At 37.5% G+C, this 22897-nt stretch overlaps 1 protein-coding gene across 5 annotated transcripts in view; it reads left to right on the forward strand.

The window, feature by feature from the left end:
* The window catches only part of COG6 (component of oligomeric golgi complex 6), a 101676-nt gene that overhangs the window by 73224 nt on the left and 5555 nt on the right, over nt 1-22897 (forward strand). Inside the window, exons 18-20 of one of the 5 annotated variants that reach the window (XM_077974395.1) lie at nt 348-427; nt 9825-9947; nt 10612-12426. In XM_077974395.1, coding sequence (XP_077830521.1) covers nt 348-427; nt 9825-9909 — 165 coding nt within the window. In that variant the 3' untranslated portion in view covers nt 9910-9947; nt 10612-12426. Of the gene's footprint in view, nt 1-347; nt 428-1374; nt 1418-6240; nt 6346-9824; nt 9948-10611; nt 12427-22897 lie in introns of those variants that run through there. The other 4 variants (XM_077974394.1, XM_077974397.1, XM_028837516.2 and 1 more) reach the window with 4 other exon arrangements.

Consider the following 22897-nt stretch of genomic DNA (forward strand, 5'->3'; position numbering starts at 1 on the left):
AGCACTTTGGGAGGCCAAGGCGGGCGGATCACAAGGTCAGGAGATCGAGACCATCCTGGCTAACACAGTGAAAGCCCGTCTCTACTGAAAATACAAAAAAATTAGTTGGGCACGGTGGCGGGCGCCTGTAGTCCCAGCTACTTAGGAGGCTGAGGCAGGAGAATGGCGTGAACCCGGGAGGCGGAGCTTGCAGTGAGCCAAGATTGTGCCATTGCACTCCAGCCTGGGCGACAAGGTGAGACTCTGCCTCAAAAAAAAAAAAAAAAAAAAAAAAGATATGTTTATATTTGAGATGTTTGTTAGCACATATATGTACTTTATATTTTGTATTTCTCTATTTCGTTTAGGTTCAGTTTGATCGTTATCTGTCAGCCCCAGACAACCTATTAATACCACAGCTGAACTTTCTTCTAAGTGCCACAGTGAAGTAAGTATTTTTGGTCCCAAGTAGTTGGTAAAGATTCACATATTTTTAAATATCAAGTACGTTTTTTGGAAAAAAAGTTATTTTCAAGAATAGGCGATTTACCGTTGAAAATCTGTAGTTCTCAACCTTTCGTCTGCCTCAGCACACCGAAGGATGTGATCTGAACATGTCTGTACTTATTCCATGTCTATACGTCACTCCAAAATCTCTAATTAGTAAATGATTTTTAAAATTACTTTGAATATAATTGAAGCTATGTAGCTGTAATACCAAATACCTTTATGTTAACAAACATGTTAGAATAATGTTGAATATGTTATGGAAAATCAATAATATATTCATTATGCAATGCAGATGAACTGATTTATAGACTATTTTGAATCTAAGGTAGTTTTCTGTAGATATAAAATTACTCAGTATCATTTATCAGGAATGTATTCAGGACACAGAATCATACATGAAAATATTAGAATATAACAATTAGAAGAAACAGATTATATAATCTTTCTTGATTTTAAGAAAAATATTGGCAAAATTGTCTATTTTTTTTACCTGTCTATTGCCAGGTAAGAAATTAGGCAACATTATCTACACTTTTTTTTCTTTCTATTCAAACAGCAGTGCAGTAAGTGTTTTCTATGTAACAGGCACTAGGAGTTAAGGTTTAAAAGACATTTGCACTGTTTTCATGGAGCTTATAAACTAATAGGTCAGTTAAACATGTGAACAAATATTTACAATGTACAGTAAGGAAAGAACTATTGAAGAAAACATTTCAGACATCTAAAAGAATGTAATGTTATAGAGGAGATATACTTATTTTCTGTTCTTGAGCATAGAACTACAGCAAAAAATAGAGCAAGGAAGCAGCTTTTTAACTCACCATGCAGAATTTGGTATCGATTAAAATTGGCTGGAAATCAATGGACCATTTTTTTTTTTCTCAGACACAGACTTAGGAAAGTTCCATTTTAGGTGAGTGACTAGAGTAAATGAATTTAGTGTTTTTCTGTGACCTTTATATTGTATTATCCTAAAAGATATTATACTGTTTACATAACCAGAATTCTGAAGACTTAAGAGATTACCAAAGAAACTGTTATGCTGTGACTCAGGTTGTTTGTATGTGCTTCTTTTTTTTTCTTTGTTTTTTGAGATGGAGTCTTGCTCTGTTGCCCAGGCTAGAGTGCAGTGATCTTGACTCAGTGCCATCTCTGCCTCCCAGGTTCAAGCAATTCTCCTGCCTCAGCCTCCCAAGTAACTGGGATTACAGGCGCCCACCACTGCACCCAGCTAATTTTTGTATTTTTAGTAGAGATGGAGTTTCACCATATTGGCCAGGCTGGTCTCGAACTCCTGACCTCGTGATCCACCCACCTCGGCTTCCCAAAGTTCTGGGATTACAGGCGTGAGCCACCTCACCCGGCCAATGTGCTTCTTAAATTATTAAATTTTTAACTAAATACCTGTAATGCTTTTTAACTTAACCATGTCTCAGTACGTAATATTTGAATGTTATTAGCAGTGTCACTACATGTGAAGTATATTGTTTTTCTTTTCATAATGTAATGATTTAAAAGAGATTTTAATGTACTTTAAAAGATGACATGTAGCCCAGATGCTGTGAAGCAGGGGTCCCCAACCCCCGGGCAAGGGACCCCACCTGTTAGGAGCACGAACCCTACTGTGAACTGTGCCTGGAGGGATCTAGGTTGTGTGCTCCTTATGAGATGGAACAGTTTCATCCCAAAACCATCCCCCAGCTTCTCGTCCACGGAAAAATTGTCTTCCACAAAACCAGTCCCTGCTGCCAAAAACATTGGGAACTGCTGCTATAAAGGAAACAGATGGACAGATTTGGCTCTGTAACATTTTAAGGTTTTTACAGAAAAAGATAATATAAGCTAAGTTAAAATATAAACAATAATATGGAAAAATATTTGCAAAGTATGTAACAGATAAATTATCCTTAATATATTATCCTTAATATGTAGTAAGATCCTATAAATTAATACAGATTGTAGAAAAACAGGCCCCGAATATTTGGACAACTCACAGAAGTAATGGAAATGGCAAGTAAATATCTGAGGAAATGGTAATTACCAACAAATGCAAACTGAAGCAATGAGAACTTTTATCTATCAGACTGCTGACAATAAAACATTTATTATATACTAATGGAACAGGTCTGAGAAAATGGGCATTTTCACACTTTTTTAATGACAGTATAAATTAGTACAATCTTTTCAAAGGGCAGTTCGGCAACATTCCACAAAATTTCGAAATTATACATTCTTAGGCTCTTCTAGAATTTTATTTTTCTTTCTTAGTCTTGGTAACAGTTTTAAAAAACACTGTTGAACCAGCGATGGGATTGAGTATTGTATACGGATCTATTTGAGTTCTTTGCCTCAGAAACTTGTCAAATTTCCTAAGCTTAAATCATTTTTGAAATTAATTAAATGTTTGTCTTCCATTATTGAGAATATTTTAGTTTCTCATTTACTTTTATTGTCCTATTGTCTAACAGTTAAAATGTAAACTTTGTTATTTTGTTATCAGACAAATGAAAAAGTTTTGGTACTTTTTTTTAAATGTGAATTTTTAATTCAGTTTTTAAAATTATTTTATGATATGTGCCTAACATCCTATTATGAATTCTTGCTATTTATAATGACATTTAAAATTGAGATATGCATATTATTTATATAAGTATTAATACTACAAACAAGAATTTGAAATTTCTTAGTACCTATTTACCTTTGTTTTCATTCAGAAATATTTTTAAATGTTATTTGCAAAGTATTTGAAAATTAAATGTGATCTGCAACATAATTTTCAATATTTGTTTAGACGAACAGAAATTATAGTATAAATTTAGCTACTTATTTTCAAAATCAGGATTGCTTTGAAAATATAGGGCATTTTACACATTTAAGATTTAACATCAGGCCGGGCGCGGTGGTTCTCTGAACACCTGTAATCCCAGCACTTTGGGAGGTCGACGCAGGCAGATCACAAGGTCAGGAGTTCAAGACCAGCCTGGCCAACATGGTGAAACCCTGTCTCTACTAAAAATACAAAAATGAGCTGGGTGTAGTGGTGCATGCCTGTAGTCCCAGCTACTTGGTAGGCTGAGGCAGGAGAATCGTTTGAATGCAATAATGATTGAAGAGAGGTTTTAATATACTTTAAAAGATGACATATAGCCCAGATGCTGTGAAGCAGGGGTCCCCAACCCCCGGGCCAGGGAACCCGGCAGATACTCAGGAGGCAGAGGTTGCAGGGAGCTGGGATTGCGCCACTGCACTCCAGCCTGGGTGACAGAGCAAGACTACATCTCAGAAAAAAAAAGATTTAACATTAAAGGAGATTTTTATTTTTTATTTTTTTTGAGACGGAGTCTGGCACTGTCACCTAGGTCGGAGTGCAGTGGCACAATCTCAACTCATTGCAGCCTCCATCTCCCGGGTTCAAGTGATTCTCCTGCCTTAGCCTCCCAGGTAGCTGGGACTACAGGTGCATGCCACCACACCTGGCAGATTTTTGTATTTTTAGTGGAGATGGGTCCTCTCCATGTTGGCCAAGCTGGTCTCAAACTCCTGACCTCAAATTATCTGCCCACCTTGACCTCCTAAAGTGCTGGAGTTACAGGCTTGATACCACTCCCGGCCTAAAGCAGATTTTTTAATTGCACGTATACTATCTGTTTTTTTTTTTTTCATATTCTCTTCTCCTGAACTTTGTTTATCTTCATAGTTGCAATATCTTTGGGACACCTGTAACTCGTGTCTCCCTTTTTCTTGTCTTGTCTTCGTTTGATTGACTTTCAGAGATTTTGATTGAGCACCTCAGCCTTTGAATAAGGTATTGAATACATTTAAATAGCTAGGAAACAAGGTGGTATAGGAAATAAGGAAAGGATTAGAGAAAGACAATGGTTTTAAAGAAGTCTTCCCTTTAGAGTGAATTTGAAGCTTGTTGTTCTATTTTCAATACAAAATTTCCAAATATTCGCCTTATAGCAGTACAAAAATAGAGTTTGGACTATAGAAACCACAATTGTGTATATATAAAATGTTCTCAATGAATCTTTGCTATTGAGTCACAGTTACTTCCATAATAACTTAAGAAATAAAGAGAATGCAGATGTTTCCTAAAGTGAGCATATGGGAAAGTGGATAAGATTTGATAACGCTTTTATTCAAGGTTTTTCCTCCATTATAGAAATAATATGTTAGAAATAAAGCATGTACCTATAATGGAGCAATTTTTTTGAGAGAAATTGAATATTTTTTTTTTCTTTTAACTACCTTCTTTTATTCACCTGTACTATCAGGAATATCCATATAGACAAAAATAAAGCAAGTTTGGGGTAAAATTAAAAAAAAAAAAAAAAAAACTACCAGGAAAAGAACTACTGGACAGCTGTGAACTGAATGCTTTAGAGACTCAGAAAGTCCAAACCTTAAAAGCAGGGTTAATCCCCAAAGGCTGGAGAACCTGGAATTCTTATGTCAAGGGAAGGAAAAGAAAGAGTATCGTAGCTGCAGGAGAGAAAAAGAGCAGTTTGCTGTTCCTCTACCTTTTTGTTCCATTCAGGCCTTCAGCTGATTGGATGGAGCCCGCCCCATTGATGGGGAATGTTCTTCACTCAGTCTCCCAACTTCCATGCCAATCTCTTGGGGAAACACCCTCACAGACACACCCAGAAATTATGCTTTATCGACTAACTAGGTATCCCTTATCCGGTCAAGTTAACCCTTAAAATTAACCATCAGAGCAACTTTATATTCATACTAATTCAGCTTAAAATCAAGCCTCTAAATGATCCACTTGATCTGTAATTAAATTAACTGCCTTCCGGAACAAAACATAACATACTTAAAGATGACAGTTACAGACAATCAACATCTATAATGCTAAGCATGCAGTCTATAATGCTAACATCTATAATGCTAAGCATGCAATAAAATACTATTGCAGTGGGAAAGCAGGAAAATATGAGCCAAACCTGGAAAAAAAAAAAATCAGTCAATAGAAACATGCTTTCAAATGATAAAGTTTACAGAATTAGCAGATAAGGTGTTTTTAAAAAGCTGTTAAAAATATGTTCAAGAATTTAAAGGAAAACATGACCCTGAGAGAACAAATAGGGGATTTTACAAAATTAGAATTTTAGAACTCAGAGATGCAGTATATAAAATGAAAAATTCACTGGATTGTCTTATAGGCCCGTTGAACACTCCAGAGAGAAAGATCAGTTAACTTGAGGAGAGGACAATAGAAACTGAAGCACAGATAGAAAAAAATTAAAAGGCTGGAAAATAAATGGAGTCTTAGAGAATTGTGAGATAATACTAAGCAGTCTAACGTGTATAATTAGATATCATAGTGTAATTGAAGCAGAAAAATTTGAATAAAAGGGGAATTTTTTCTAAATGTTATGGCAAATAGGAACCCTCAGACCCAAGAAATTAAATACCAAATCATACCATAATCAAATTATTGAAAACCAGTGATAAAGAGATAATTTTTTAAAGACATTTGCAGGGAACAATGGCATTACTACTGACTTCTCGTTAGAAACAGCACAGACCAGAACACAGTAGAATATCATCACCTTTAAAAAGCTAAGTATATAAACAATGTCAACTTTAAGTGATCGATCGGAAAAAAAGTATCTTTCAAACTGAAAGTGAAATAAATGTTTTGAAATAAATGAAAATAGAGAAGATTTATCCCCAGCTTAATGCACTGTAAGAAATGGGTACAAAAAGGAATAATTCTTTTTTTTTTTCTTTTTTTTTGAGATGGAGTCTTGCTGTGTCACCCAGGCTGGAGTAGAGTGGTGCGATCTTGGCTAACGGCAACCTCTGCGTCCTGGGTTCAAGCAACTCTCCTGCATCAGTCTCCTGAGTAGGTAGGAATATGGGCACCTGCCAACGCGCCCAGCTAATTTTTGTGTTTTTAGTAGAGACGGGGTTTCACCATGTTGGCCAAGCTGATCTCAAATTCCTGACCTCGTGATCCACCCACCTCGGCCTCCCAAAGTGCTTTTGGCCACTGCGCCTGGCCAAAAAGGAAGAATTCTTTATGATCATTTTCTTTTTCTATTCTTTTCCCTATTATTTTGAGAATTTTTACATCACTGTTCATCAGGGATATTGGCCTGTATTTTTGTTTTGCTTTTTCTTAATCTGTCTTTGGTTTTGATATCAGGGTAATACTGGTGGCCTCATAGAATGAACGTGGAAGTATTCCCTTCTCCTATATTTCTTGGAATAGTTTGAGTAGAATTGGCGCTAGTTCTTCCTTAAGTGTTTGGTAAAATTCAGAAGTGAAGCCATCAGTTCCTGGCTTTTTTTAGCTGGGAGACTTTTTTTATGGCTTTGATCTCATTACTTGTTATTGGTCTCTTCAGGTTTTGAATTTCTTCATGGTTCAGTCTTGGCAGGTTGCATGTGTCTAGGAATTTATTCATTTCTTCTAAGTTTATAGTTGCTCATAGTAGCCTGTAATGCGTCTTTGAATTTCTGGGGTACTGGCTGTAATGTCTCCTTTTTCGTTTCTGATTTTATTTATTTGGATCTTCTGGTTCTTTTCTTAGTCTGGCTAAAGGTTTGTCAATTTTGTCTGTCTTTTCAAAAAATCACCTTTTGTTTCATCACTCTTTTGTACTTTTCTTTGTTTCAATTTCATTTATTTATGCTCTATCTTTATTTATTTTCTTCCACTAATTTTGGGTTTGGTTTCATCTTGCTTTTCTAGTTCTTTAAAATGTATCATTAGGTTGTTTATTTGAAGCTTTTCTACTTTTTTATGTAGGCACTTACAGCTATAAACTTTCCTTTTACTACTGCTTTTACTGTATCCCATCGGTTTTGGTATGTTGTTTCCATTTTCAGTTGTTTCAATAAATTTTTTAATTTCCTTCTTAATTTCTTCATTGGCCCACTGGTTATTCAGGAACATACTGTTAAATTTCCATGTGTTTGTATAGTTTCCAAAATTCTTCTTGTTACAATTTTTAGTTTTATTCCTTTGCGGTCAAAGAAGATACTTGATATAATTTCATTTTTAAAAAATTTTATGGACTTTTTTTGTGTCCTAACATATGGTCTGTGCTTGAGAATGATCTATGTGCTGAAGAGAAAATGTTTATTCTGCAGCCATTGGATGAAATACTCTACAAATATTGATTAGGTGCATTTGCAATTGGTCCGTAGTGTAGATTAAGTCCAATATTTCTTTTTTAATTTTCTCTGTGGGAAATCTGTCCAGTGATGAAAGTAGAGGGTTAAAGCCTCCAGCTATTATTGTTTCGGGGCCTATCTCTCTCATTATCTCTAATAATGCTTTGTATATCTGGGTGCCGCAATGTTGGGTGCATGTATATTTACAATTGTTATACCCTCTTGCTGAATTTACTCCTTTATCATTATATACTGAACTTGTTTGTCTCTTTTTATGTTTGCCTTCAAATCTTATTTTTTCTGGTATAAATAAGTATAGCTACTCCTATTTTGTTGTTTGTTTCCACTGGCATGGAGTATCTTTTTCTTTCTTTTTTTCAGTCTATGTCTGCTTTATAGATGAAGTAATTTTTTTGTAGGCAACAGATCTTTGGGTCTTGTTTTTTTCAATCCATTCAACCACTCTGTGACTTTTGATTGGAGACCATAGTCCATTTACATTATGTTATTACTGATAAGGACTTACTCTGCCATTTTGAAATTTGCTTTCTTGTTCTTCTGTGGTTTTCATTTCCTTCTTTCCTTCCTTCCTATCTCTCTTTTAATGAAGTTGATTTTCTCTGGTGGTATATTTTAATGCCTTGCTTTTTATGTTTTGTATATCTGTTGTATGTTTTTTGACTTGAGGTTACCATGAAGCTTCCAAGCTTCTTATACTCCATTATTTTAAACTGACAACAACTTAACATGGATTGTTTAAATAAACAAGCAAAGAGAAAACTAACAAAAAACTCTTTACTCTTCCACTTCATTGCCCTGCTTTCTAATATTTGTTGTTTCTGCTTATATCTTATTATACTGTCTGTCACTTGAAATGTTATTGTAGTTATTTTTGATTGGTTCATCTTTTTACTCTTTCTACTCAAGATATGAGTAGTTTACACACCACAGTTACAGTTTACAATATTTTTCTGTGTTTTTCTATGTACCTAGTAATACCAGTGTGTTTAGTTCCTTCAGATGATTTCTTATTGCTCATTAATATCCTTTTCTTTCACACTGAAGAACTCTCTTTAGCATTTCTTGTAGGACAGATGTGGTGTTGATGAAGTCCTTTTTTTGTTTGTTTTTTTGTTTTTTTGGTCTGGGAAAGCCTTTATTTGTCCTTCATGTTTATAAGGTCTTTTCACTGCATACGGTATTCTAGGATAAAAGTTTTTTTTTCCTTCAGCACTTTATGTCATGCCACTCTCTCCTGGCCTGTAAGGTTTCCACTGAAAAGTCTGCTGCCAGAAGTATTGGAGCTCCTTTGTAAGTTGTTTTTCTCTTGCTGCTTTTACATTCCTTTCTTTTTCTTTGGCCTTTGGGAGTTTGATTATTAAAGGTCTTGAGATAGCCTTATTTGGATTACATCTGCTTGGTGGTCTGTAACCTTCTTGTACTTGAATATTGATATCTTTCTCTAGGTTTGGGAAGTTCTCTATTATCCCTTCGAATAAACTTTCTACTCTAATCTCTCTCTGCCTCCTCATTTAAGGCCAGCAACTCTTGGATTTGCTCCCTTGAGGCTATTTTCTAGATCTTGTATGTGTGCTTCATTTTTTTAATTCCTTTTTCTTTTGTCTCCTCTTACTGTGTATTTTCAAATATCCTGTCTTTAATCTCAGTAGTTCTTTCTTCTGTTTGATTAATTCTGCAACTAAGAGACTCTGATGCATTCTTTAGCATGTCACTTGTGTTTTTCAGCTTTGGACTTTCTGTTTGATTCTTTTTGATTATTTCAGGCTCTTCGTTAAAGTTATCTGATAAGGTTCTGAATTTCGGCCGGGCACGGTGACTCATGCCTATAATCTCAGCACTTTGCGGGGCCAAGGCAGGTGGATCGCGTGAGGTCAGGAGTTCAAGACCAGACTAACCAACATGGAGAAACCCATCTCTACTAAAAATACAAAATTAGCCAGGCATGGTGGTGCCTGCCTGTAATCCCAGCTACTCGGGAGGCTGAGGCAGGAGAATAGCTTGAACCCGGGAGGCGGAGGTTGCAGTGAGCCGAGATCGCACCATTGCACTCCAGCCTGGGTAACGAGAGTGAAACTCGGTTTCAGAAAAACAAAAAACAAGATTCTGAATCTCTTCTTTGTGTTATCTTGAATTTCTTTGCACTTCCTCAGCACAACTATTTTGGTTTCTCTGTCTGAAAGGTCACATATGTCTGTCACTCCGTGTTGGTCACTGGTGCATTGTTTAATTCGTTTGGTGAGGTCATGTTTTCCTGGATGGTCTTGATGCTCGTAGATGTTCATCAGTGTCTGGGCATTGACGAGGTGGGTATTATAGTCTTCACAGTCTGGGCCTTGTACCTGTCCTTCTTATGAAGGCTTTCCAAGTATTCAAGGGGACTTGGGTGTTGTGAATTAAGTCTTTGGTCACTGCAGCCGTATCTACATTAGGGAACACCCCAAGCCCTATGGCTCTTGCAGACTCAATGAGGTACTACATTGGTGTTCTTGGGTGAGATCCAGGAGAACTTCCTGGATTACTAGACGTAGACTCTTGTTCTCTTCCCTTAATTTCCACCACGCAAAGAGATTCTCCCTGTCTGTACTGAGCTGCCTTGGAGCTGGGGGAGTGGTGATACATGCCTCTTTGTGGCACCACCACTGGGACTGTGCTGGGTGAGATCCAAAGCAAGCGTAGTACTGGGTCTTGCCTAAGGTCCACAGGGATCACTGTATGGCTACTGCCCATGTTCCCTCAAGGCCCAAGGGCTCTGCAGTCCGCAAGTGATGAATCAGCGAGGCTTGTGTCCTTCCCTTCAGGGCAATGAGTTTCCCTTGTCTCTGGGTGGGTCCAGAGAAGCTGTCTGGGATGCAGGGCCTGGAGTCAGGAACCTTAGGAATCTGTTATATCTGGTGTTGTGTTCTGAGGTGGCTGAGCTGGCATCCAAGATACAAAACAAAGTCCTTCTCATTCTTCTCTCTCAAGCAGAAGGAAGGAGTCTTTTCCGGAGCTACGAGCTGCATCGCCTGGGGTTGCAGGAGGAGTGATACAAGTACTCCGTTGGCTGCCCTAGCTGGTGTCTCACTAGGTCGCATGCACCCCAAGTCCACTGGCTCTAAGCCCAGCACAGCACAGAAGTTTGCCCACGAATTAGAGCCCTTATGGCCCGAAACTTGCCCTTCAGTTTATTTCAGATCCCAGAGCACCTTATCCCATGGTGGTGGGGCTTGCCAGAACTCTGGTTCTGACCGCTGGGATGGAGACTTCCCTTCTGACCAGTGCTGGTCTAAATGCTCCCTCTGGGGATGCTGGCTGAGTTCTGCCTGGTGTTGCTTTCTGCTGTGACAGGGCAGCACTAAATTCCATTGCTAAGTCCCATAATCACTCTTTTTATTCCCTTCCACAAGTGCATAAATTATCTCTCCATGCCATGCTGCCAGTGCCAGGGATTAGGGGAAGGACAGTGTAGCAATTCAAGACTATCTTTCTTATCCTGTTTAGTGCCTCTTTCCTTAATATTATGTTGAAACCAAGTACTATGATTGCTTACCTGATTTTTGGTTCTTAGGAAGGTGATTTTTTGTTTGGATTGTTGTTCAATTTGGCATTCCTGCTTGGGGGACGATTACTGGAGGCTTCTATTTGCTCATCTTGCTCCTAATAGTGGAATTTTTAACACATAGTAATAAAACATATGACAACAAAAGTGCAAAAGATGCAGTGGGAGGGAAGTGGAAGTTTGGTGTTGTAATATTGTAAGGATATTAAGTTATCCATGCAATATATAATATTGATTGGAGGTAGATTGTAAACCTTCCCACAATCATTAAAACAAACAAAGTTATTTAACATACCAATAGATAAGATCAAATAGAATTTTTAAAAAGTAATTTTATCAAAAGAAGGTGCAAAGGGAGGGTAAAAGAACAAATGAGACAAGTATGAAACAAGTAGCAGGAAGATAGACTTAATTACAGCCTAATAAGTAACTGTAATAAATGTAAAAGTACTATACAGTCGAACTAAAAGACAAAATTCTTTGATTGGATGAAAAAGCCTGATACAACTATCTGCTATCTATAAAAAAATTCATTTTAAATATAAAGGCAGAGATAGTTTAAAAGGATGGCAAAAGATATACCATGCAAGCACTAATCATAAAGCTGGAATAGCTATATTACTCTCAGAAAAATTAGACTACAGACAGATAATAATACCAGAGATAAAGTGTGACATTTTATAATATAATAGGATTAATACATGAAGAAAGTATAATAGTATATATGTGCATTTAATAGCAGAGCTGCAAATAACATGAAATATAAGCTTACAGAATTGATGAGGAATAGCTATATCAAGAAATATAGTTAGATATTTCAACATAACTCCTCTCAGTAATTGATACAAAAAAATAGGACATTAACATGATGCTTCATAGTTGAACAGTACTACCAATCTTTACCTAATAGAAATATTTAAAATACTGGCCGGGCGCGGTGGCTCACGTCTGTAATCCCAGCACTTTGGGAGGCCGAGGCAGGTGGATCACGAGGTCAGGAGTTTGAGACCATCCTGGCTAACATGGTGAAACCCCGTCTCTACTAAAATTACAAAAAATTAAGCCGGGCGTGGTGGCGTGCGCCTGTAGTCCCAGCTATTGGGAAGCTGAGGCAGGAGAATGGCGTGAACCTGGGAGGTGGAGCGGAGCTTGCAGTGAGCCGAGATTGTGCCTCTGCACTCCAGCCTGAGCGACAGAGCGAGACTCCGTCTCAAAAAAAAAAAAAAAAAAAAAAAAAATTAAAATACTACACACAAACTATAGAAAATACACATTGTTTTTAGGTGCAGATGAAACATTCATGAAATTAATGTAAGAATGAGCAAAAAAGGAAATAAGAAATCCTAAGCAGATGAACTTAAGAACTCAAACTAGATATTTCTAGTTCTAGAAAGTTCATAGCAAGAACTAGAAAAGTCATAGCAAGTTTTTCTTTATAAATTGCAAGCTAAATCAGTTTTTACAATGAATGTGGATAACTTAAGTTACCCTATTTTAACATACAAGCGTGTCAGCTGAGATTTAAAAAAAAAAAAAAAAAAAAAACTCAGTTTACCTATATGCCCTTTACAAGAGACCATTTACAACAAAGCGGCATACAAAGAAAGAAGGAGTTGCAATATTAACAGGTGAAATTGAATTCAGGGTGTAAGTCACTAAAAGGTCAAAGGGTAATGTTTTATAGTGATAAAAGTCATGCTTAAGTAGGTCTTACATAAAAAGCCTGCAAGATATAAAAATTCATTTAAAAAAATCAAACATGCCATTGCATCAAGAGAGGAAACACCATAGCCAAAGGATACAAAGAAAAATCTGACTTGAATTAACTACATAAACCAGTTAGAGAAGAGTACCATTACACTATGTTGGAATATTGAAAATGTACAGCAAACATAATAGTTAATGATGAAACATTAGAAACCTTTTCATTGAAGTTCAAAACAAGATATGCATACTTACTGTCACATGTATTTACTTTGGAGCTTCTAGCCATTGTAATGAATTGAGTCATAAATATTGAAAAGAATTAATAAAACGTGTTAATTTTAAATGTCTGTACCAAAAACAAAAAAGGCAAACAATTAATAAACTAATAGAACTAAAATAGAGTTGTTACTTGACAAGATTCAAAATTAACATACAAAAATTAGTACCTTTTCTGTATAACAGCAATATCTAATTATAACAGTGAAAAGTAAAAGACTTTATTATAAAAGTCACAGGATTGTTTCCTAGGAATAAATTCGATAATATATATGGAAAATTACATAATGAAACTTATAAAAATTTATTGAAAATTCTAAAAGGTCTGACTAAATAGGCATACTCTGTTCATAGACTGGAAAATTCACTAGTGTAACAGGTTAATCTGTAAATAATTCCAACATTAATCAAACTTCTCATGGAATTATTTCATTAAATATTTATCTAAGAAAAAGTATATGAGAGAGGACTCATACTTTTGAACATCTCCACAATTAGCACTCCAGCCCAAGGTGGCATCATCTGTGCCTGGTTTATCACATTAACCTCTGAACTCTTCCATTTTTACACTTGCCCTCTCCACCACCATCCACCCAAGCCCTACAGCCTAAACTGAACACTCAGAGTGATCCTTTAATAATAGATTGCTTAGTTCAATTCTTTCGATGAATTTAAAAGAGGATATTGTTTAGAAAGATTAAGTAATTGAATCAAGGTCAAAAATTAGTAAGAAGTAGAGCCATGATTTAAATCCAGTATTTCTGATTCTAGACCCTATTCTCTTCAACACTAGACTATACTGTATTTTATTAGCTCTTTCTGTGTTGAGATTATTTTATTATTTTTGAAAGATGCTCATAGATGTCTGGCATATGTGATGATAGATGACATGTGAAATACGTAGCTTGGCCTCATGAAAAATATACTTAAATTTCACTTGTAGACAGATAGCTAACCTGGGATGAAAAATTGTCTTGACCCATTGTGACATTTCTTATGTTTATATGGTGATAAAGAAAAATCAGAATTTTAACTAATCTGTTATTCATAAGGATATTATCATCTTTTCTACTTGGGCTTTTAGGCTTAACGCCTTTTTTTCTCCTGTGGCACATTTGATTGCACTCTTAACTGTGGTGCTAAAATAAAACTTAACTTTAGTGATCACAGAACCTGATGTTGAAATAATCTATTTTTGGAAATGCTGGGTTTATGGTAATGAGAAAGTTGTATCATGTTGTTATGGCAACCAAAATCCTAAAGTACAGATTAATGACAAGCTCACTGATTTTTGGAAGTAAGCAGTTCATTTCTTATCTCAGTTCAGTTTTAAATAATTATTTAAAATACAGTAAATTTCCTTGAACATATTTTAAAATGAGAATAATATATCCATTTAGTTATAGATCAGTCTTTATCATGATTTTAAAATTTATAATACCAGATTTTTATGACACTGTGACGTTTGTAACTGGACAAATTGAATTTCCCAATATATAGTATTCTGATACATTAGTAGCTGAAAAAACGTTGCCTTCTTTAAAACTATATAACAAGCTGATCTCTCAATATGTTTTTTTCCTAACAGTAAATTAACTGCCTGATTATTATATTTGCTATATGATATGCTGGTATAGCAGCTACTTTCTAAGTGTAAGAGATGTTAAGAAAGACCTTTCAAAACTTGGAATTAGGCAAATAAGGTCTGAGAGAACAGTATGTCATTGCAGGGTCATAATGAAGCATTGTTTTTAACAGGCTCATCAATAATTATTTATTTAGGGAATGGGCCTTTGTTTGATTCTCTGTTTACTATTGATTAAAGGTTCCAAACTCTGTGGACATGTTAATTTATAGATTCTGTGTGGTAGAAGAAATAGCCCCAAAGCTATGGTTTTTCTTGCTCTGTAGCACATTTGTACCTAACCTGTTTTGTTCTGACTGTCCTTTCCAAATACCTGTAAATGACCAGTTTCTCAAAATGTGCTTTGAACCAGCTTTATCTTCTTAGTAGTTTCCTCATCAATGAGTTATTAAATTTTTGACCCATCATTAATTTGTATGAGAATCATCTTTTTAATTTTTTAAAAGTTATACTTGGACTGGGAAGATCATTAAACCATCCAAAGGCCCATAGGATACCACTTAATAAATTAATACCTCTGAGGATTTCGTGGTAGCAAAGAGACAGGAAAGTTAATGGTCTACCTGTTTAGATGATCATAGCTTATATTCAAATAAAAAGTTATGCCATTCCAAGATGGCCAAATAGAAACAGCTCCGGTCTGCAGCTCCCAACATGATCGACACAGAAAACGGGTGATTTCTGCATTTCCAACCAAGGTACCTGGTTCCTCTCATTGGGACTGGTTGGACAGTGGGTGCAGCCCATGGAGGGTGAGCAGAAGCAGGGCGGGGCATTGCCTCCCCCAGGAAGCTCAAGGGGTTGGGGGATTTCCCTTTCCTAGCCAAGGGAAGGCTGACAGATGGCAGCTGGATAAATGGGACAGTTCCGCCCAAATACTGTGCTTTTCCAATGGTCTCAGCAAACGGCACACCAGGAGATTATATTCCTCACCTGGCTAGGCAGATCCCAAGCCCATGGAGCCTTGCTTACTGCTAGTGCAGTAGTCTGAGATCAACCTGCCAGGCAGCAGCCTGGCAGGGGGAGGGGCGTCTGCCATTGCTGAGCCTTGAGTAGGTAAACAAAGTGACCTGGGTAGCTCTAACTGGGCAGAGCCCACCAGAGCTCAGCAAAGCAGGCTGTCTCTGTAGTATCCACCTCGGCGGGCAGGGCATAGGTGAACAAAAGGCAGAAGAAACTTCTGCAGACTTAAACATCCCTGTCTGACAGCTCTGAAAAGAGCAATGATTCTCTCCCAGCACTGTGTTGACCTCGGAGAATGGACAGACTGCCTCCTCAAATGGGTCCCTGACTCCTGTGTAGCCTAACTGGGAGACACCCCAGTAGGGGCTGACTGACACCTCATAGAGGCAGGTGCCCCTCTGGGATGAAGCTTCCAGAGGAAGGATCAGGCAGCAATATTTGCTGTTCTGCAGCCTCCGCTTGTCTGGAGTGGACCTCCAGCAAACTCCGACAAACCTGCAGCTGAGGGACCTGACTGTTAGAAGGAAAACTAACAAACAGAAAGGAATAGCATCAATATCAACAAAAAGGACATCCACACCAAAACCCCATCTGTAGGTCATCAACATCAAAGACCAAAGGTAGATAAAACCACAAAGATGGGGAGAAACCAGAGCAGAAAAGCTGAAAATTCTAAAAACGAGAGAGCCTCTTCTCCTCTAAAGGATCGCAGCTCCTCACCAGCAACGGAACAAAGCTGGATGGAGAATGACTTTGATGAGCTGACAGAAGTAGGCTTCAGAAGGTCGGTGATAACAAACTCCTCTGAGCTAAAGGAGGATGTTTGACCCATCGCAAGGAAGCTGAAAACCTTGAAGAAAGATTAGATGAATGGCTAACTAGAATAAACAGTGTAGAGAAGACCTTAAATGACCTGATGGAGCTGAAAAACATGGCACGAGAACTACGTGATGCATGCACAAGCTTCAGTAGCTGATTTGATCGACTGGAAGAAAGTATCAGTGATTGAAGATCAAATTAATGAAATAAAGCAAGAAGAGAAGTTTAGAGAAAAAAGAGTAAAAAGAAACAAACAAAGCCTCCAAGAAATATGGGATTAGGTGAAAACACTAAATCTATGTTTGATTGTTGTACCTGAAAGTGATGGGGAGAATGGAACCAAGTTGGAAAACACTCTTCAGGATATTATCCAGGAGAACTTCCCCAACCTAGCAAGGCAGGCCAACATTCAAATTCAGGAAATACAGAGAACGCCACAAAGATACTCCTCGAGAAGAGCAAGTTCAAGACATAATTGTCAGATTCACCAAGGTTGAAATGAAGGAAAAAATGTTAAGGACAGCCAGAGAGAAAGGTCAGGGTACCCACAAAGGGAAGCCCATCAGACTAACAGCAGATCTCTCAGCAGAAACTCTACAAGCCAAAGGAGAGTGGGGGGCCAATATTCAACATTCTTAAAGAAATTTCAACCCAGAATTTCATATCCAGCCAAACTAAGCTTCATAAGTGAAGGAGAAATAAAATCCTTTACAGACAAGCAAATGCTGAGAGATTTTGCTACCACCAGGCCTGCCTTACAAGAGCTCCTGAAGGAAGCACTAAACATGGAAAGGAACAACTGGTACCAGCCACTGCAAAAACATGCCACATTGTCAAGACCATCGATGCTAGGAAGAAACTGCATCAACTAACAGGCAAAATAACCAGCTAACATCATAATGACAGGATCAGATTCACACATAACAATATTAACCTTAAATGTAAATGGGCTAAATGCCCCAATTAAAAGACATGGACTGGCAAATTGGATAAAGAGTCAAGAGCCATCAGTGTGCTATATTCAGGAGACCCATCTCACATGCAGAGACACACATAGGCTCAAAATAAAGGGATGGAGGAAGATCTACCAAGCAAATGGAAGGCAAAAAAAAGAAGCGGTTGCAGTCCTGGTCTCTGATAAAACAGACTTTAAACCAACAAAGATCAAATGAGACAAAGAAGGCCATTACATAATGATAAAGGGATCAATTCAACAAGAAGAGCTAACTATCCTAAATATGTATGCACACAATACAGCAGCACCCAGATTCATAAAGCAAGTCCTTGGAGACCTACAAAGAGACTTAGACACCCACACAATAATAATGGGAGATTTTAACACCCCACTGTCAATATTAGACAGATCAACGAGACAGAAGGTTAACAAGGATATCCAGGACTTGAACTCAGCTCTGCACCAAGCAGACCTAATAGACATCTAGAGAACTCTCCACCCCATATCAACAGAATATATATTCTTCTCAGCACCACATCACACTTATTCCAAAACTGATCACATAGTTGGAAGTAAAGCACTCCTCAGCAAATGTAAAAGAACAGAAATCACAACAAACTGTCTCTCAGACCACAATGCAATCAAATTAGAACTCAGGATTAAGAAACTCATTCAAAACTGCACAACTACATGGATGACTCCTGCTCCTGAATGACTACGGGGTAAATAATGAAATGAAGGCAGAAATAAAGATGTTCTTTGAAACCAATGAGAACAGAGACATAATGTGCCAGAATCTCTGGGACACATTTAAAGCAGTGTATAGAGGGAAATTTATAGCACTAAATGCCCACAAAAGAAGGCAGGAAAGATCTAAAATTGACACCCTAGCATCACAATTCAAAGAACTAGAAAAGCAAGAGCAAACAAATTCAAAAGCTAGCAGAAGGCAAGAAATAACTAAGAGCAGAACTGAAGGAGATAGAGACACAAAAAAACCCTTCAAAAAATCAATGAATCCAGGAGCTGGTGTTTTGAAAAGATCAACAAAATTGATAGACCGCTAGCAAGACCAATAAGAAAAGAGAGAAGAATCAAATAGACACAATAAAAAAAAGATAAAGGGGACATCATCACTGATCCCACAGAAATACAAACTACCATCAGAGAATACTACAAACACCTCTATGCAAATAATCTACAAAACCTAGAAGAAATGGATAAATTCCTGGACACATACACCCTCCTAAGACTAAAACAGGAGGAAGTTGAATCTCTGAATAGACCAATAACAGGCTCTGAAATTGAGGCAGAATTAGTAGCCTACCAACCAAAAAAAAGTTCAGGACCAGACGGATTCACAGCCGAATTCTACCAGAGGTAAAAAGAGGAGCTGGTACCAACCTTCTGAAACTATTCCAATCAATAGAAAGAGAGGGAATCCTCCTTAACTCATTTTATGAGGCCAGCATCATCGTGATACCAAAGCCTGGCAGAGACACAACAAAAAAAGAGAATTTTAGACCAATATCCCAGATGAACATTGATGCAAAAGTCCTCAGTAAAATACTGGCAAACCAAATTCATCAGCACGTCAAAAAGCTTATCCATCACGATCAAGTTGGCTTCATCCCTGGGATGCAAGGCTGGTTCGACATATGCATATCAATAAACAGAATCCATCACATAAACAGAACCAATGACAAAAACCACATGATTATCTCAATAGATGCAGAAAGGGCCTTTGACAAAATTCCACAGCCCTTCATGCTAAAAAACTATCAATAAACTAGGTTTTGATGGAACATATCTCAAAATAATAAGAGCTATTTATGACAGACCCACACCAACATCATACTGAATGGGCAAAAACTGGAAGTATTCCCTTTGAAAACTGGCACAAGACAGGGCTGCCCTCTCTCACCACTCCTATTCAACATAGTGTTGGAAGTTCTGGCCAGGGCAATCAGGCAGGAGAAACAAATAAAGGGTATTCAATTAGGAAAAGAGGAAGTCAAATTGTCCCTGTTTGCAGGTGACGTGATTGTATATTTAGAAAACCCCATTGTCTCAGCCCAAAATCTCCTTAAGCTGACAAGGAACTTCAGCAAATTCTCAGGATACAAAATCAGCGTGCAAAATCACAAGCATTCCTATACACCAATAACAGACAAACAGAGCCAAATCATGAGCAAACTCCCATTCACAATTGCTACAAAGAGAATAAAATAACCTAGGAATCCAGCTTACAAGGGATGTGAAGGATCTCTTCAAGGAGAACTACACACCACTGTTCAACGAAATAAAAGAGGACATAAATGGGAGAACATTTCATGTTCATGGATAGGAAGAATCAATATCATGAAAATGGCCATACTGCCCATGGTAATTTATAGATTCAATGCCATCCCCATCAAGGTACCAATGACTTTCTTCACAGAATTGGAAGAAACTACTTTAAAATTTATATGGAACCAAAAAAGAGCCCACGTTGCCAAGACAATCCTAAGCCAAAAGAACAAAGCTAGAAGCATCACACTACCTGACTTCAAACTAGACTACAAGGCTACAGTAACCAAAACAGTACGGTACTGGTGTCAAAACAGATATCTAAACCGATGGAACAGAATAGAGGCCTCAGAAATAACACCACACATCTACAACCATCTGATCTTTGACAGACCTGAAAAAAACAAGAAATGGAGTAAGGATTCCCTGTTTAATAAATGGTACTGGGAAAATTGGCTAGGCAAATGTAGAAAGCTGAAACTGGATCCCTTCCTTACACCTTATACAAGAATTAATTCAAGATAGATTAAAAACTTAAATGTTAGACCTAAAACCGTAAAAACCCTAGAAGAAAACCTAGGCAGTATCATTTAGGACATAAGCATGGACAAGGACTTCATGATGAAAACAATGGCAACAAAAGCCAAAATAGGAAAATGGGATCTAATTAAACTCAAGAGCTGCTGCACAGCAAAAGAAACTACCCTCAGAGTGAACAGCCAACCTACAGAATGGGAAAAAAATTTTTGCAATCTACCCATCTGACAAAGGGCTAATATCCAGAATCTACAAAGAGCTTAAACAAATTTACAAGAAATAAACAACCCCATCAAAAAGTGGGCAAAGGATATGAACAGAGACTTCTCAAAAGAAGACATTTATGCAGTCAACAGACACATGAAAAAATGTTCGTCATCACTGGTCATGAGAGAAATGCAAATCAAAACCACAATGAGATACCATCTCACACCCGTCAGAATGGCAATCATTAAAAAGTCAGGAAGAAACAGATACTGGAGAGGATGTGGAGTAACAGGAATGCTTTTACACTGTTGGTGGGAGTGTAAACTAGTTCAACCATTGTGGAAGACAGTGTGGTGCATCCTGAATGATCTAGAACTAGAAATACGATTTGGCCCACCGATCCCATACTGAGTGTATACCCAAAGGATTATAAATCATGCTAGTATAAAGACACATGCACACGTATGTTTATTGTGGCACTATTCACAATAGCAAAAACTTGGAACCAACACAAATGTCCATCAATGATAGAATACATTAAGAAAATGTGGCACATATACACCATGCAATACTATGCAGCCATAAAAAAGGATGAATTCATGTCCTTTGTAGGGATATGGATGCAGCTGAAAACCGTCATTCTGAGCAAACTGTTGCAAGGACAGAAAACCAAACACTGCATGTTCTCACTCATAGGCGGGAATTGAACATTGAGAACACTTGGACACAGGGCAGGAAACATCACACCCCAGGCCCTGTCGTGTGGTGGGGGTGGGGGAGGGATAGCATTAGGAGAAATACCTAATGTAAATGACAAGTAAATGGGTGCAGCAAACCAACATGGCAGATGTATACCTATGTAACAAACCGGCACGTTGTGCACCTGTACCCTAGAATTTAAAGTATAATAATTTTTAAAAAGTTACTTTCCCCTTTCAACTGGTCTTTTTGCATATCTTTTGGTGTTGTGAAAAGCAAGAGGACAGAAACAGTCCTGAAGGTACTCCCCCTCAGTATGGGCTAGGCTGTGATTGATCAAAATAGTAAGTAAAATCAAGTGGATGCCCATGCTAGAACCAGTGTTCAGCATGCACTGCTGACAATAACAACAAAAATTCACTGCTTTCACTGCCAGTACATAGGGTGTTTAGTTGATAAGGACATTCCCAACTTTCAGGAGCATGTGACTGAACTGAGATGATCTGTTGGTCATTTTGGATTTAGTCATAGAATCCTTGAAACTTTTCCATTTTGAACATTGATTATTTGTCACTATAATGATTCATTATTGTTTGAGACTCTGTATTTCATATGTGATATTAGTATTTAATGAATAATTTGGGCTAAGACCAGGCAGGCTGGCAGACAATATAGATAGTTACTCTGAACTTTTAAAAATCATTTGATCAGGCCGGGCGCGGTGGCTCACGCCTGTAATCCCAGCACTTTGGGAGGCCGAGGCGGGCGGATCACAAGGTCAGGAGATCGAGACCATCCTGGCTAACACTGTGAAACCCCGTCTCTACTAAAAATGCAAAAAATTAGCCGGGCGAGGCGGCGGGCGCCTGTAGTCCCAGCTACTCGGGAGGCTGAGGCAGGAGAATGGCGTGAACCCGGGAGGCGGAGCTTGCAGTGAGCCGAGATCGCGCCACTGCACTCCAGCCTGGGCGACTAAGCGAGACTCTGTCTCAAAAAAAAAAAAAAAAAAAAAAAAAAAAAAAAAAAAAAAAAATCATTTGATCAGTTGATTGATAGACAGATACTTAATATACTTTTTAAGATAAAGGATGAATTTACATAGTAATTATTACTGTAAATAAAAAGTATAGTAAACTGGCAAGAGGATAAAATGGTTTTAGCACTATAGAAACATTCATTTATATACAAATAACTGATATGCTTTTATAAATCATATTTTGGGAAACTTAGTTCCCTAAAATAATGTATGTGTATGCGTATGTGATGTATTTATTCATGTAGGTAGTTTTTTTTAAACAATAACTCATTAAAATACTCTTAACTCTCAATGGAATAATATCGCTCAAAAGCTCAAAGTACCTTATAAAGATTAACTAATTCATCTAGTAATCTAACTAGTAGAGGTTAAATTACTTATTCAAGGCAACAATAATAAGTGGCAGAGCTTCAACTAGAATGTAAGTCTTCTAACAGTAATTTCCTCCACTATACCATTTTATCTCTACTGTACCCTATAGAACGGATTAGAAAATACTTAATCAAAGTGAGTGTAGGAACCTGTCGCTTTGGTAGTGATAAATGAACTCATATTTGTTCAGAAATGTAGAATCACACTGTC

Source organism: Macaca mulatta, chromosome 17 (genome assembly GCF_049350105.2).
Source record: "Macaca mulatta isolate MMU2019108-1 chromosome 17, T2T-MMU8v2.0, whole genome shotgun sequence".
NCBI lineage: Eukaryota > Metazoa > Chordata > Mammalia > Primates > Cercopithecidae > Macaca > Macaca mulatta.